The sequence below is a fragment of the Bos grunniens genome, chromosome 26 (genome assembly GCF_055505025.1).
Source record: "Bos grunniens cultivar Pamir isolate PY7600 chromosome 26, Bosgru_T2T1.0, whole genome shotgun sequence".
NCBI lineage: Eukaryota > Metazoa > Chordata > Mammalia > Artiodactyla > Bovidae > Bos > Bos grunniens.
Genome location: NC_141190.1, coordinates 22,391,407 through 22,409,434, shown reverse-complemented (window position 1 = coordinate 22,409,434; position 18,028 = coordinate 22,391,407). Strand labels below are relative to the sequence as shown.

The following is an 18,028-nucleotide window of genomic DNA, read 5'->3' as shown; positions in this document are numbered from 1 at the left end:
AAACCCATATGCTACTTGCAAAGAAAACTCTATATTGGAGGGGTGGAATGTTGGGAGGCTGACAAGGTAGACCTTTTAAGTTTTAATTTCTCTGGTTACTTGATTTTTTTTAAAAAAATCAAAGGTTAAAAGTCAGAGTGAAATGCCAGAGAAAGTGTACTGGTAATCAAAGTTCTCAACGACCCCTGATAGAATTACCATCTATAAATCATTAATATAGCAACCATATTTGTGACAATACTTTGGAAAGTAGGCAGCCTTTTCGTTCTTTCTTGGAGTTGAAGTAAAATTGGCATATACTATTATATTAGTTTCACATGTATAGGTAGTATTTCTTTAAGTTTGTAAACCAGCTCTAGAGTAGAAACACAACGCCTCTATATACTGCAACAAATGTGTGATGTAAAACCCAAAGTTTTTTTTTCATTTCCTCTTCAGGAATTGTGCCTGGCACTGTGAAGCTGTGGTGTTGCCTTCATCACTCCCTCGGTTTCCAGTCTTGCTAATTAAAAGGTTGATCACAGAACAATGCTCTTCTCATTAATTTCAGTGTTCCGATTGGGCAGGATCCCTGCTTACCCCACCTGATCTTTTCACACTGCTGAAGTTAATGTGACAGGAACCCGAAGATGGATTACCTGCTGCCATATTGCCCATCGCCTCCAATCAGGAGCTATCTGTGTAAACTGATTGTTCTAATTTGCTCTCATTATTTTTACAATATCAGGAGAAAATAACGCACACAGCTCACTGTCAAAGCCATGAAAATCAGCCATTAGTTAAACTCAGACACTGAGTGGCTTTATTAGAGGCACTGCAGTTTATTGATGTAGCTCCATTCAAACACGGCAGCATTTGCTTCACTAGAAGGAAGTGTTTATACTGAAAGTAAATATTTATTGTAATAATACCCACAGCAACATGATATTTTGAAGAATCCTGTACTTATTTCATAAGCTTGGTTTTGACACAAATTAACAACAGTGAAGAGTTGGGCTGGCACAAGAAAGTAGATAACATTTAATACACACACAGTATGAAAATCTATTAACTCGAATATGTGAGCACTCTTCACCCTCCTATACCCTGTATAATAAGAAACTCTATTCTGTGACTACAAATGCTCATCAATCAATAAATAATAGAGCTTCTACTTTGCACAACACAACAACAAATATTTTTCTAAAACAGTAATTTTATCACTTAGGAATCAAAATGATTTCTATAATGATCATCCAGGTATAGGTCTAAACAATAAAAACTATTCTTACACAATGTAAGTGTTCAACAAGAAAGATTACTAATCCTAGTATCACAGAAATTCACAATATATTTCAGAATTAGAAAATAAGAAGCATAATAAAGCCAGCTAAGCAAACAATTATCTGTGTTTTAAACCCTTCATTAAGAGATGTTTCTTAAAGCAGAAGACAGAATTCTGTACAAAGGTTTGATAGTCAATGAGATAATATCTTTAAAAGATTTGTCCTGGACATAAAGAAAATATATTTTCTGTTGTAAAGAAAATGCTAAACTCTAGAAGAAAATATATTTTAATTTGGCATTTCTAGGCTTGCCTAGCTAAGAACATTTTGTAAAAATGTTATCTAAATGCTGCCTGAAAGGCATTTGGTGGGGGGAGGTGCTAGAGAAGGAGCGTTTAAATAACAGAAACTGATGCCTTTTAAATAAAGGAATTTAATCCACACATTCTACCCCCCTCTCCCCCATTTAGTATTAGAAGGAAACATGGCCTCCTCCTGTTTTCTTTCTATACCAAGATTCCTAGGTAATGTGAAGGCAGGAGTATGCCCTTCTTGCTGCTCCCCTTTTAATGGCCACTTTTCTTTTTCTAAGAAGCGTGTGCCATGCTTTTCTCCTTAAAATTCCTGCACTAAAAGACTGCACCATACTGCACTCCGCAAAACGTGCTGATGGCGCCAATTACAAGCCCCCAGCCGAACGCTCCAGCCCCCACCATTCGGGCAGATTTATGCGGACTCTTGCCGACGTTATTACAAGTCAGAGTTTATTGGGAAATTGTTACATTATGCGGAGTGTCTAACAAATTGCTTATGCTGCTATAATTGGATTACAACAGCCGCTTGCTCCCACCGGTAAGATTAGGCAAGTAGGACTCCTGCCGATCTCTGAGCGTTAGCAGTAATTTTATTTGCCTTGCCTCTCTCTTTCCTAACAACATGCCTCTCTCCCTGCCAGCTGTCTGCTGAAAAGGCACAGGCTTGTTCCTTGGCCCTAACAATGCAATTACAGCCCCGCAGATCGCACTGTTTGTGCATTAAGTACAGAGCCAAAACGAGGCGAATTGATCGTTTGACTTTTGGAGAAGCCATGTGATCTCTCGGTGCGGGTGATCCGACATGCATCAGCAGGCAATACTGCAGTCAGTTCTTGATGAAAAACTTCCTTCCTTCCTCCTGCTCTCTCCCAACCTTTCCTTCTTCACTGAGGGAGACACTGACTGGGCTCATCTCATGCTAATCTAGATCAACCCACAAAGACAAACTCAATCTTATTAGCACCCTGGCTAGATAGAAATGTGAATACGTTCTAGCATCTTGAAGTGCCTCAGTCAGATATATCAGTGGTTCCCAACAGTTGAGCCACTGCTGCTATCTAAAAAATGGTTCATAAACAATTCACTGAAGGGAAAAAGTTTACAGAAACACTCTACTTCAAAAGAACTACAGAAAGCTTAAGTTCTGGCAAACAAAACTGCCTTGGAAAAGCTCTGTTATAAGTTCTGTCTATTCAAGGAGCCATCAAGAAATCGGCTCTTGAAACCCCTATCCTGCTTTTCTCTGCAGCTCTGCTCTGCTGAAGATGCTGGTGGCCGATGTGCAGAATCAACGCCTCTGCCTTCAGGCTTAAAAACAATCAGGCTGATCCACAGTCAGGGCAAAGTTTAACATATTTTGTTGACAGCTTTCAGTTTCTTTTTCTTGTGTGTGTAACAATGAGTCCAGGTAGCAAGTAGCTACTGTTACTCTAGACCATAATGCATGAAGATTCTCACTGGGGTCTTGACTTTTTTTCTTAATTAACTTTCTTGAAATGGTTGAAAATGACTTAGAATTTTACCAATTTTAATACAGATCAGGATTCCTGTTTACAGTTTCTCCTCCAGTGGCATATGCTACTTAGGATTCCTAAAGCTGATTACACAGCAAATGCGCAGTCAATCTGCTGATCCATTTTGGTGCCCTCTGTTTGTATTCTTAAATATCATGCACATCTAGAAGGTTACATATTCTCATATCTTTAGTCAGACCAAATACACACACTCTTTATCTATAATGAGGGTCCTTGATATCATTATTACTTCAAAGTGAGCTTGGAAAAGTCACTGTACTAGTATTTCTCAGCACTTCTCTGTCACCCCCATTAGCATTCATTAAGTTCATATAAATATTTAAAGACAAAAAAATATTACTTCTGAACATAATTCCTGCCTCTTTAAAACAGCAATGAGCCTAATGTGTAATGCTTATCCTTTACTTTATAATACTTCACTTATATGTATATCTTATACTTTTTCCAATCACATCAGCCTCAGTGATATGGTTAAATCTTAATATATTCTCCACAAAGCTACTCTTTAGACCCAACAGAGGAGCTTGTGCATAGAACAAACCATCTGACATGCTACTTGTGGAACAGTATATTAAAGAAGCCTGTTAACATGTAGTTTAAAACTCAAAAGAAACTCTGAACAGCTGAAATGCCTTATAAATAGCACAGACCCAGAGGAAGTGCAAACGTCTGCATTGTGAATTGTAGATCTTAATTACCGACAATGGCTGGTACAGCAAGTAGCACAGAAAAAAAGTGAAACAGTTGCACTGTTCATGGTTGGCAATAATTCTTCAGGAAAATATTTACTATCAATCAGTTATGAGAAAAGGGACTCGGTGCTCGTAAAACAGCACGTTGCTTCTCATACCAGGACCATTTTGCTTCAGCATAATCTGAATTTAAACAGCTTGTTTCCTGCGGATATAATTTTGGAAATAAATAAAACAAGTCTTCTATCAAAATCTGGAGTGAGTGGAAAGGAACATCACATTTTTCTGTCTCAGTCAGTTGCAAAAAGATTATTAGTCTGAAGTAAAAACAGTAACAAGAAACAACAACTACTATAATACAGAACACATCTACAAAGGACTGTGAAAGGGTTTATTTTCTAAATACAGAGGCAGAACTTCTCTGACCTAGGCAGAAATCTAGGCAGATGGTTCAAAACAATTCAGTTTTAACTGTATGTGTGTGTGGAAGGGTGTATTATGGAAAAGCCTGAAACCAAAAAATTTCAATAATTAAATAAAGTCAATAAAAAGATAAAAATTAATGCTCTTTATTTTTCCAGTCAGCTTTCTTTACCAATTAAAAAACACCACAAAGGCTGACAATTAGGTACAACATGATTATTGATTTTAAAGACTAAGTTGGCAGTCAATAATGACTGTCCATTTAAAGCTACAATAAATACAGAGCTTATCATGTTCCAAACACAAATCTCATGAACTACAGGGCTATAATTAGTAAGAAGGAAGGCTATGGAAGAAATAAAAAACATCTCAATGCCTCCAAATATTACTTGGATTGTTATACTATGAAATGTCTCTTTCCCCATTTTTATCTTAAAATATTTTCTTAAGACTCATTCTTAAGAGATTCAAAGATTATGATTAACCCAAAGTAGCTGTAGTTTGCCTTACAACTTTACTTTCTTGTATTCTAAAGAAGACTAAGGGTCTCTTTTCATAGACCTATTATAAAACATGTATTTTAAGATAGCCCTGGCAAAGAAGAGTCGCATACATAGGTTAGGTTAGGGGTCCAAACCTAACAGTATTGCTATATTTAAAGGGACTAACTGGTATTAATATCTTCTCTAAAACTCATATAAACAGTATTCAATAAGATCTTAGACTTCAATTACCATCTCCACCCAAACCAAAGTCACTCCTATCAGAATTAGTTGTTTTGAACTAGAGGACAAAAATGGTTAATATCACTGTGTTATAGCTGCTCTCCATGGAGATGACTGGACATTCAAGGCCACTGTGGAGCACAGTCTGAATCAATAATAGATACCAGTACCAAGTTAAAAACCACAGCCATATGAAGTACAGCAGGTGAAACTATCCAGTTAAGGGCTAAAGGTGAAGAGCATGAAATAGGGACAAGCTTACAGACCTACAAAAATAATGGTAACTCATTATTTTTCAAAGGGCAAGCAATAAATGAGGCCAAGAGCAGCAGCACAGAATCATGAGATACACATAATATATGTAAATAAAAAAGGGAAAACTCTTTTCCTATTCCCATGTTATTGCACCTCACTGGAAACTGCTGCAAGAAAGAAATTTTTTCAGCTACATGTTTTTATTTGCCTTGACCAACTGATTATTTGGTTCAAATCTGAAGCAATGAAACAAAAGATGAAGATGTGTGTCAATAAAAGGAACCAGAAAGTTAAGTGGGTTCCATCAGGAAATAAAGAAACCATTATTAAACCAGTATATTTAAGGAGATGATGAAAGGATATAGGTGGCAGAATAATGTTAAGAACAAGCAAGAATGGGATGAGAGGGTCACCATCTGGGAGCAACAAAAACAGACTGATGAGAAGCAATGAGCAAACTTATTTCCTCACCCAAGAGCATAGAAGAAATTATGCCATTGTGCCTATATGCACCACTGAAGTAGAGGATAGGAGTTGGGGGGAAAAACCATCATACAGACATACACCAACATAACTATGTAGCTTAGAGATCCTGGCTTACAAAGTAGTGAGAAAACAAAAGGAACAGATGCTCACTTGGCCAGCTCTCAATGAAACTCATTAAAATCATGACCCTGTCCTTGGATCATTGCTCATGCTAAGATTTTACCTTGTTTAGCCAGAAGTCACCCAGTTGTGATGAAAACTGAAAACACCATGGCCCAAAGATAAAAAGATTATTTTCAAAGGCCCAAATTATTGGTCCCCCATCTCAATGTACAAATGCTGGATATAAAACAGGGTCAATCAGCACTTGATGGCTGTGACTATATGACCAAAAAAATAAATATGTTAAACCGTAATATTCAGATTTTGAGGTAAATCATTAAGATGTTCTAATTTATGAACTTAACTGATTAATTCTACCTATTTCACCATAATTTTTAATAAATTTTGACATTTCTCTATGGATCATTCTCAAAGGTTATATTTTGTATGATATATTTCCAGTTGATAAAGTAGGTCCTTTACCAACTGAAACTACTTCATGTTTTAAGAAATAAAACAAAATAAAAAATATTGCCATCCTTCGAGTTTTGTAGCAAAGAATGCAGACACATGATACAAAGCCTGGCTCTAATAATAACAGTAACAGACAGCCTGAATGCGTAACACAATAGATTAAACTAGTTAAAGTTGGGAGTGTTGTAAAAGTGACAAATTCCTGAATAGTTATAAAAGGCAGTAATTTTGCAGATATACAGAGTAAAAGTCTGGAAACAGGGCCCATATGGGAATTTCACTTAACTTCTGGAATAAGCAAAATGGTTGATACCTAAATTTAGGTCAAAGTTCCTGAGTAATTAGAGATGGAAAACTTGAGGCAAAGTTGTTACAATTATTAGATTGTAAGATCTCTAATACCTAAGATTATTTTTTGTATCTAGTCTATTGATACAGCAAACATTTATACATGAGAAACAAGTGGTTCCATATGCATGATTAAACATACTTGTCCAGTCAGATCAAGACCTCCAAAGCAATATATTTATCAATAGCTACTCAATAAATATTAATAGTCAAATAAAATAACTAGATTTTCTATAGTATATTTCACAATCCTACAAAGGTATACTCTATACTCAATTACATTTTAAAACCACCAATGGACTTATGAAAATAATTGTATTTTTTTAAACACAAGTCTTTTTTTTTTTCTGGCCAAAGGTCCATCTAGTCAAAGCTATGGTTTTTCCAGTATTCATGTATGGATGTGAGAGGTGGACTATAAAGAAAGTTCAGTGCTGAAGAATTGATGCTTTTGAACTGTGGTGTTGGAGAAGACTCTTGAGAGTCCCTTGGACTGCAAGGAGATCCAACCAGTCCATCCTAAAGGAGATCAGTCCTAGGTGTTCATTGGAAGGACTGATGCTGAAGCTGAAACTCCAATACTTTGCCCACCCGATGTGAAGAGCTGACTCATTTGAAAAGACCCTGATGCTGGAAAAGACTGAAGGCAGGAGAAGGGGACGACAGAGGAGGAGATGGCTGGATGGCATCACTGACTCGATGGACGTGAGTTTGAGCGAGCTGCAGGAGTTGGTGACAGACAGGGAGGCCTGGTGTGCTGCAGTCCATGGGGTCTCAAAGAGTTGGACATGACTGAGTGACCAAACTGAACTGAACTGACACACAGAATGTTTAGTTCCCCAACTAGCGATCGAACCTGTGCCCCTTCAGTTGAAGCTTGGAGTCTTAAACACTGGACTGCTAGGGATATCCCACACAAATCTTATTTGTAATAAACCGTAATTAGTGTCAAGCAACAAATGTGAATTAGACTAAAGTGTGACCAGAGAACACAATCAAAAAATTCTGCTGCGACTGAAGAGATAGAAACTCCAACTTGCAATCTGCTTTGAACATAATGATGCCTGCTGTATTCTTTTTAACAATTCTATAATACTCTTTAGTTATTGAGTAAAGATATCTATAGATAAACCATTGTTATGATGTGACATAACATATATTAATGTGTAATATTACTTACTTTGGCCACACAATTTTCAGTCTTCATAGCAGTGCTTGCTAGACATACTGTCTCTTGATTTAAGCAGAGTCTGGCACAGCTGTTGTATGTCTGCAAAGAGAATTTTTTTGAAATAAGTTTAGGTACTGAAATACTGTCATGCAGTTTTCAAATTCTGCCCCATTTCTAAAAATCAACACACAAATAGATCCTATGTGTAAATTCTACATTTATGGGAGCTGAGGGACAAGGCAGACATGGGGAAGAAAGCGACAGCCCAAAAGTGCCACTGATGTGCCATGAACAAGTGTGTGAGCAGTAGTGACTTCACCGTATATATGAAAGGTAGAGGTGTCAACTATTCAGAATGGGCAAAGGACTTGAACAGAGATTGTGCTGTGCTTAGTCAGACCCCCATGGACTGTAGCCTACCAGGCTCCTCTGTCCATGGGGATTCTCCAGGCTAGAATACTAGAGTGGGTTGCCATGCCCCCCTCCAGGGGATCTTCCCAACCCAGAGATCAAACCCGGGTCTCCTGCATTGCAAGCAGATTCTTTACCATGTGAACCACCAGGGAAGCAAAATAGAGATTATCTGAGAAGATATACATATGGTTAAAAAGCACATGAAACGATGCTCAACATGACTGATCATGAGAGGAATGCAAATCAAAACTACAATATGTTACCACCTTATATCCATCAGGATAGTTACTAATAACAAAACAAAACCAGAAAACAAGTGTTAGTGAAAATGTGGAGAAACTGGAACCCCTGTGCACTGTTAGTGGGAATGCAAAATGGTATAGCCAAGGTGGAAAAAAAAAACAACAACAATACAGTAGCGATTCCTCAAAAAATTAAAAACAGAATTACCATATGATCCAGTAATTACAATTCTGGGTATATGAAGAACTGAAAGTGGAGTCTTTATGAGATATTTGTACACCCACATTCATGGCAGCATTATCCACAATAGCTAATATCCACAAATGTCCACTAACAGATAAATGCATAAGCAAAATGTGGTACATACATATAGTGGAACAGTATTCAGTCTTAAAAAGAAATTCTGACATACACTATAACATGGATGAAACCTAAGGACAGTATGCTATGTGAAATAACCCAGTCACAAAAAGACAAATACTGCATGATTCCACTTAGTCAAAATCATAGAGACAGAAAGTAAAATAGTGGTTTCAACTAGCTGGGAGAAGGAGGGAATAAGGAGTTACTGTTTAGTGAGTACAGCATTTCAGTTTTACAAGATGTTAAAAGTTATGAGGATGGGTGGTGCTGGCTATTATACAACAATGTGAATGTATTTAATACCGTGAACTGCATATTTAAAACTAATTAAAGTGGTAAATGTTACATGTAGTTTACCATAATTAAAAAAAAGCAAAAACGTTGGTTAGCAAAGCTTCAATAGTACATGAACCGAAAACTTTCAGATGTTCAAGCTGGACTTAGAAAAGGCAGAGGAACCAGAGATCAAATTGCCAACATCCGTTGGGTCATAGAAAAAAACGAGAGTTCCAGAAAGACATCTACTTCTGCTTTATTGACTATGCCAAAGCTTTTGACTATGTGGATCATAACAAACTGTGGAATATTCTTAAAAGAGGTGGGAATACCAGACCATCTTACCTGTCTCCTGAGAAATTTGTATGCAGGTCAAGAAGCAAGTTAGAACTGGACATGGAACGATGGACTGGTTCCAAATAGGGAAAGGAGTATGTCAAGACTGTATATTGTTACCCTGCTTATTTAACTTATATGCAGAATACACCATGTGAAATGCCGGGCTGGATGAAGCACAAGCTGGAATCAAGATTGCCGGGAGAAATATCAATAACCTCAGAAATGCAGATGACACCACCTTTATGGCAGAAACCAAAGAGGAACTGAAGAGCCTCTTGATGAAAATGATAGAGGAAAGTGAAAAAAACTGGCTTAAAATTCAACATTCAAAAAATGAAGATCATGGCATCTGGTCCCATCACATCATGGCAAATAGATGGGGAAACAACGGAAACAGTGAGAGACCTTTTTTCTTGGGCTCCAAAATCACTGCAGATGGTGACTGCAGCCATGAAATTAAAAGACGCTTGCCCCTTGGAAGAAAAGCTATGACCAACCTAGACAGCATATTAAAAAGCAGAGACATTACTTTGCTGACAAAGGTCCGTCTGGTCAAAGCTATGGTTTTTCCAGTAGTCATGTATGGATGTGAGAATTGGACCATAAAGAAGGCTGAGCACCAAAGAACTGATGCTTTTGAACTGTGGTGATGGAAAGGATTTTTGAGAGTCCCCTGGACTGCAGGGAGATCCAACCAGTTCATCCTAAAGGAAATTAGTCCTGAGTATTCATTGGAAGGACTGATGTTGAAGCTGAAACTCCAATACTTTAGCCATCTGATGCAAAGAACTGACTCATTGGAAAAGACCCTGATGCTGGGAAAGATTGAAGGCAGGAAAAGAAGACGACGACAGAGGATGAGATGGTTGGATGGCATCACTGATTCAATGAACATTAGTTTGAGCAAGCTCCGGGAGTGGTGATGGACAGGGAGGTCTGGCATGCTGCAGTCCATGGGGTCTAAAAGAGTTGGACAGGACTGAGCAACTGAATTGAACTGATACTTTATTGTAATACAACTGGCCAATATATTGATTAAAATGTTTCCTTCTAGTCTTATGTTTTTACTGAAAGTATAAGTCACAGCTCTCAAACATTAGTGCCCATGGGAATCATCTGGAGGACTTCTTAAAATACAGATTGCCGGGTCCCATCCCCGGAGCTTCTGAGAACTTGCATTTTTAACAAGTCCCCAGCTGATGTTAACGTTACTGGTCTAAGAATACTCTTTGAGAACTCTTGATATACACATATGTGTTGAAATTAAAGAGAAAAGTCTTAAGACACAGGTGATCTCATAACCAATAATAAGAAAATATCAATTTTCTAAAATTCTAGATTTATAGAACAGTTGCAAAATAGATATGAGTTCCTGTACAGCCTTTCCCAGCTTCCCTTTACATTGAAGACTTACACAACCAGAGAATATTTATCAAAATAAACCAATTAACCTTGGTACAATACAAAGTTAAGAACTTACTTGACTTTCACCAGTTTTTTCACTAACATTCTTCTTCCGTTCAGGATCTAATTCAAGATCCCATATTGCATTTAGTTGCCAGGTATCCTTAGTCTCCTCTAATCTGTGACAATTTCCCCGTCTTTGTTTATCTTTCATGATTCTGACACTGCTGAAGAGTACTGATTAATCTATAGAATGTCCCTCAGTTTGGGCTTGTCTCATGTTTCCTCAAGATCAGAATGAGGTTGTACATTATTGGGAAGGATACCATAGAGGTGAGGTACTGTTCTCAATGCACCAAACTGCTGAGTATTCAGAAATACTGATGTTAACCTTGACCATTTGCCTAAGATTGTGTCTAACAAGATTCTCTATCATTAGCTTAACATTTTTCGTCTAGAAATTACTAAATATACTGAGGAAAATACTTTAAGACTATGCAAATATTTTGCTTCAATTTTTGCTGCTTCAATTTTTGCATACTAATATTAGCATATTGTTAGATCTTGCCTATGGTCATTTTTACTGTTGCGTCCTAATGGTGTTCTCTTTCCTTCTACATTAATTAATTGGGATTCTTCTGAAGGGAGAGCTATGAGTTCTTCCGTTTATCTGCTTATTCATTTATGTACTTATTTATATTTGCAATGGACACAGATATTTTAAATAATTCATTTTTGGTCAACTATCATTCTTTGGAAAAGAGCAGATAGATAAGAATAAAATTTAAGAAAATAGAGAAAATGACATTATAAATTTGAGTTTCCATTTAAACAAGTTAAATTTTTAAAAATTTATCCACTTAATTGTTTTATTCTTATATTATTTAAGTTGAAATTATTTCAAACACATATTTTAAAAGAATAAACTGGATCATTTGACATTAGTGTACAGGCACTATTGGCACATGTACATCTGGACTCAGGGTTCAGTACTTTTTCACAATTGCTAATACCACAAACTATTCATGTACAGACAATACAATTTTTAAACTGTGTTCTTAAGACATTTATGAAGCAATTGGTATATACTAAATAAAATAAAACTTTAAGCCAAAGAGTACTAGTTCCAATAATGGCAGAGATGTTTGTTTGTATTAAATTAACTCTTCTCAGATAACAATTATAAACCATGGAAAAAATATTCAAAAAAAAACAAAAACAAAAAACAAAAGCACTACAGGTTCACCAAAAGTAGGCAGAAATTGGGGGAAGAATAGGACTGAGAAAGAGGAGAATCACACTTAGTAAGATCCATGTTTACGTGCTTTTTCCATGAGGGTACTCACTAGGCTATTTGATGCAGGATGGCTAAAACTTCAATTAGAAAGACAGTCTATTGGCTTGGGGAGTTCAGGGCAGCCGCAGTGGCTCGAAATTGAGAAGAAAAATAGAAAACAGAAAGAGCCAGTCCTTCCTCTGGCAAGGAGGAAGCATCAAAACATGCATATAAATTTCTCTCAAATCTACGGCTAACCTTCAAATTACTTACACGAATGAGAGACTCCAAATATTCCAAAATAAAGTAATAGCTAGAAGACTGAAAGATATGAAAAGAGATTCCAGCTGCTGCCCATGAGGAGACACAGGGTTTTGAATGTGAGTTTAGAGGAGCTTCATAAGCACATCAAACTTTCTAATGAAAGCTTAGAAAGACCCTGCATTCAGACTAAAGAGTAAGTCTTGAGGACTAAGGGATAATGCCTCAGGACTAAGGGCAAAACCAAAACACACCTGCCCTAACAAACATAAAACCAGACTCTATGAAGTCACAGTGATCAGCCAGTAAGATAAACAGAGGAAGATAAAAGAAACCAGAGTCTCCACAATGTATTGTTTATAATGTCCGGTAAACAATAAAAACTACTAGACATGAGAAGAAGAAAAGGGAGCCATAGTAAAGAGAAAAAGAAATCAACAGAAAATGACCACGAGATGATCTAGTGATGGCAATCAGTTCATAAAGGTTCTACAGAAGCTATAACAAATATGTTCAACAACTTAAGGAAAAATACAATCACAGTGAGTAAACAGATGGAAATTTTCACCATTAAAATAAAATAAAATAAGCCAAACAAATTCTAGAATGGATGAATATGTTACCTGAAATTAAAAATTTACTGGATGAGCTTAAAAGCAGGTTGGAGATGGCACAAAAAAAGGCCAATGAACTTAAAAAACAGATCAACTGAAATAATGTGAAGCATAGAAAGGGTAAAAGCAAAAAAAAGAACAGAGTCTCAGTCACCTGTGGGGCAATTTTCAATGATCTAATATCATGGAATTGGAGACCCAGAAGAGAGGCAAAAATGGGGCACAGAAAGTTATAAAAATAGTGACCAACTATTTCTCAAATTTTGGTGAAAACCATTGGCTTGCTACTATAAGAACAGTAAACCCCAAAAGATTAAATACAAAAACCCCTAAATATCAGAAAATAAAACCTAGGTCCAAGACAGTCAAAACTGCTGAAAATCAGTAACAAAAACAAAACCTTAAAAGCAGCCAAAGAAAAAGGGGATGCCATATATATGGGAGCAACAATGTAAATAATGGCAGATTTTTCACCCAAAACAGTGAAGTCTAGAAGACAAAGGAATAAATTTTTTTTTTTTTTGCAGGGGGTGCTGCACCTCGTGGCAGGGATTGAACTGAACCCTTGGCAGTGAAAGTGCCAAGTGCTAACCACTGGACCACCAGGGAGCTCCCAAGGAACAGGATTTTTTAAAGTGCTAAGAGGAAAAAACTCAAACCGGGTTTCTTATCATTAAAGGAGAATTACAAATATGAAAAGGGAAAAACCTAAAACAAACCCTGTTGACACTGTATTGGAACTGGAGCTATCAATGTGAACTCATGATTTTCAAAATATATAATACAGATATAAAATAAAAGTTAACATTTAAATCCTGGCTTCTAAATACAATTCTGCACTACAAGGAGCCATAGCTCCCTGGAGAAATGGTTGATTACTGGAATGGACAGAATAAATACAAAACAAACCTGGAAATACTCAGGAAACGATGGACATATATCATAGGGGCACAGATGCCAGCCTAAATGGGCTCTCATTTGACAAAATGGATGAGTATTAAAATAAAATAAAAGATATTAATAGATTACAATCTGTTGAATAAAATAGGATACATTTCTTGAAAGATACAAATGACCAAAACTGACAGAATAAGAAACAGAAAATCTAGACAGTTCTATAGGGGCTTCCCTGGTGGCTCACTGGTAAAGACTCTGCCTACCAATGCAGGAGACGCAGTTCAATCCCTGGGTCAGGAAGATCCCCTGGGGAAGGAAATGGCAACCCACTCCAGTCACAGACAGAGGAACCTAGTGGGCTATGGGGTTGTAAAAGAGTTGGACATGACTTAGCGACTAAATTAACAACAGACAGCTCTATAACTATTAAGGAAGTTGAAATTATTAGAAACTATTACACATAAATGGCTTCCCTGGTGGCTCAGGCAGTAAAGAATCAGCCTGCAATGTGGGAGTCCTGGGTTTGATTCCTGGCTTGGGAAGATCCCAAGGAGGAGGGCATGGCAACCCATTCCAGCATTCTTACCTGGAGAATCCCCGTGGACATAGGAGCCTGACAGACTGTAGTCCATGGTGTTGCAAAGAGCTGGACATGACTGAGCAATTAAGCACAGTACACTACACATAAAATTTAAAAAAAAAAATCTTCCCACAAAGAAAACTTCTGGGCCAGACAGTGTTACTGGTGAATTCTATTAAACAGTAAGGAAGAAGAACATCACAACAAAGATATCAGAAAAAAAAACAAAAAAACTACAAACTAATATCCCTTATGGACAGAGACACAAAACTTCTTAACAAAGTCAACTGATGTCATTCTCCATATTAACAGAATGGGAGGTGCATTTAACAAAATTAAACACCAATTTATAATTAAAAAAAAAATACCTCAGCAAGCTAGAAATAAATGGGAACTTCTTCAATCCCATAAAGGGCATGTAAAAAATTTCAACTAACATCATTCTTAGTGGTGAAAGACTATTTAAAACTCTCACGCCTGGGAACAAAGCAAAGATGTCCTTTACCACATCTATTTGACATTATATGGAGGCCTTAGCAATTCAAATAAAGAAAAAAGAAACAAAAGGCAAGTTGGAAAAGAAAAAAATTCTCTTTATTCATAAATGATAGGAAACAAAGACAACTGTCAAAAACCAACTGCATTTATATACTCTAACAACAATCAGAGAACGAGAAAAGTTTATAATAGCACTGAAAAACATTAAATACTTAGGAATAAATCTAACAAACTACATACACAAAATGTACACTGAAAACCGAAAAAAAAAGGCTTAGAAAAATTTTAAAAGACAAATGGAGATACAGACCATGTCTGCACACTGGAAGACTCTTATTATTGAGCAGTTAATTCTATGCAAATAGATATTTGAGTTTCAAAAAAAATCCAAATCAACACCCCACAGACTTCTTTTTAATAGAAATTCTAACGATTCTAAAATTTATATAGAAGTGTAAAGTAACTATAGCCAAAACCATATTAAAAATAAAAATGTGGAGGACTCACACTACCTGATTCCAACAAAGCTACAATAATCAAGACAGTGCAGAGTTCAGTGCAAGGATAGACACCTCTAAAAAACAGAAGACCTTGAACTCATCTTCTGTGTCAAGCAGGGACATGAAGTAGGAGTTGGTCAGGGCCTCAGCCACTGATACCCTTTGCTCTGCATACAGCAGCAAGCAGCCTCCTTTCCAGGAGGTTCAGAAATAGACTACATTTGTTCAGCCAACTGATTTCTGACAAAGGCACCCATGTAATTCAATGGAGGAAAGGAAAGTCTTTTCAACAATGGTTCCAAAACAAGTGAATAAAAAAAGTATGGGGATTGTACAACACAGGGAATATAGCCAAAATTTTATAGTAAGTATAAATGTAGTATAACCTTTAAAAACTGTGAATCACTATACTGTACACCTGTAACTTATTATAGTATGGTATGAAATACATCAACTGTATTTTAATAAAAATATAAATAATAATTAAACAAATAAATACTAAAATCACTAGCCAAGCAAACAAATCAGAAAGTAAGTACACTAAAATGTTAATAATAAACTGAAGGAAGAAATAAACTATCTTAATAATTTTCAGTCCAAAAAAAGTATGGGAAAATAATGAGCCTCAAACTTTATCTCACAGCACACTTAAGAATTAATTTGAAATGGGCCAGAATTCAAGGTAAAAGCTAAATTTTATAAAGCTTCTGGAGTAAAATCTAGAAGGTACGGGTTAACTGACTGAACTTCATTCAAAAATCAGAAACTTCTCATCAAAAACACACCATGAATAAACAGGCAACATACAGATTGTGAGAAGATATTCAGAACACATATCTGACAAAGGTCTGTTATCTAGAACTAAGATAGACAAAAAAGATCTTCATGACCCAGATAATCACGATGGTTTGAACCTAGAGCCAGACATCCTGGAATGCGAAGTCAAGTGGGCCTAAGAAGCATCACTACAAACAAAGCTAGTGGAGGTGATGGAATTCCAAGTTGAACTATTTCAAATCCTAAAAGATGATGCTGTGAAAATGCAGCACTCAATATGCCAGCAAATTTGGAAAACTCAGCAGTGTCCACAGGACTGGAAAAGGTCATTTTTCACTCCAATCCCAAAGAAAGGCAATGCCAAAGAATGCTCAACTGCTACTGCTGCTAAGTCGCTTCAGTCGTGTGCAACTCTGTGCGACCCCATAGATGGCAGCCCACCAGACTCCTGTCCCTGGGATTCTCCAGGCAAGAATACTGGAGTGGGTTGCCATTTCCTTCTCCAATGCGTGAAAGTGAAAGCGAAGTCACTCAGTCATGTCCAACTCTTCGCAACCCCGTAGACTGTAACCTAACCAAGCTCCTCCATCCATGGGACTTCCCAGGCAAGAGTACTGGAGTGGGTTGCCATTGCCTTTTCTGAAGAATGCTCAAACTACAGCACAATAGCACTCATCTCACACGCTAGCAAAGTAATGCTCAAAATTCTCCAAGCTAGGCTTCAACAGTACGTGAACTGTGAACTTTCAGGTGTTCAAGCTGGTTTTAGAAAGGGCAGAGGAACCAGAGATCAAATTGCCAACATCCGCTGGATCATCGAAAAAGCAAGAGAATTCCAGAAAAACATCTATTTCTGCTTTATTGACTATGCCAAAGCTTTTGACTGTGTGGATCACCATAAACTATGGAAAATTCTTAAAGAGATGGGAATATCAGACTACCTGACCTGCCTCTTGAGAAACCTATACGCAGATCAGGAAGCAAATTAGAACTGGACATGGAACAAGAGACTGGCTCCAAATCAGGAAAGGAGTATGTCAAGGCTGTATATTGTCACCCTGCTTATTTAACTTATATGCAGAGTACATCATGAGAAACACTGGGCTGGATGAAGCACAAGCTGGAATCAAGATTGCAGGGAGAAACATCAATAACCTCAGATATGCAGATGACACCACACTTATGGCAGAAAGCGAAGAACTAAAGAGCCTCTTGATGAAAGTGAAAGAGGAGAGTGAAAAAGCTGGCTTAAAGCTCAATATTCAGAAAACTAAGATCATGGCATCTGGTCCCATCACATCATGGCAAATAGATGGGGAAATGATGCAAACAGTGACAGATTTTACTCTTGGGGGGTCCAAAATCACTGCAGATGGTGACTGCAGCCATGAAATTAAAAGACGTTTACTCCTTGGAAGGAAAGTTATGACCAACCTAGATGGCATATTAAAAAGCAGAGACATTACTTTGCCAACAAAGGTCCATCTAGTTAAGGTTATGGTTTTTCCAGTAGTCACGTATAGATGTGAGAGTTGGACTATAAAGAAAGCTGAGCACTGAAGAACTGATGCTTTTGAACTGTGGTGTTGGATAAGACTCTTGAGAGTCCCTTGGACTGCAAGGAGATCCAACCAGACCATCCTAAAGGAAATCATTCCTGAATATTCATTGGAAGGATTGATGTTGAAGCTGAAACTCCAGTATTTTGGCCACCTGATGCGAAGAACTGACTCATTGGAAAAGACCCTGATTCTGGGAAAGTTTGAAGGCGGAGGAGAAGGGGACGACAGAGGATG

At 37.2% G+C, this 18,028-nt stretch overlaps 1 protein-coding gene across 29 annotated transcripts in view; it reads right to left on the bottom strand.

Annotated features, from left to right (window-relative positions):
- BTRC (beta-transducin repeat containing E3 ubiquitin protein ligase) overlaps positions 1 to 18,028 on the bottom strand; it is a 170,371-nt gene that overhangs the window by 50,464 nt on the left and 101,879 nt on the right. For all 29 annotated transcript variants that reach the window (XM_086377339.1, XM_086377326.1, XM_086377337.1 and 26 more), the window contains one exon: positions 7,800 to 7,889. In XM_086377339.1, the coding sequence (XP_086233465.1) occupies positions 7,800 to 7,889 (90 nt within the window). The remainder of the gene's footprint in view (positions 1 to 7,799; positions 7,890 to 18,028) is intronic.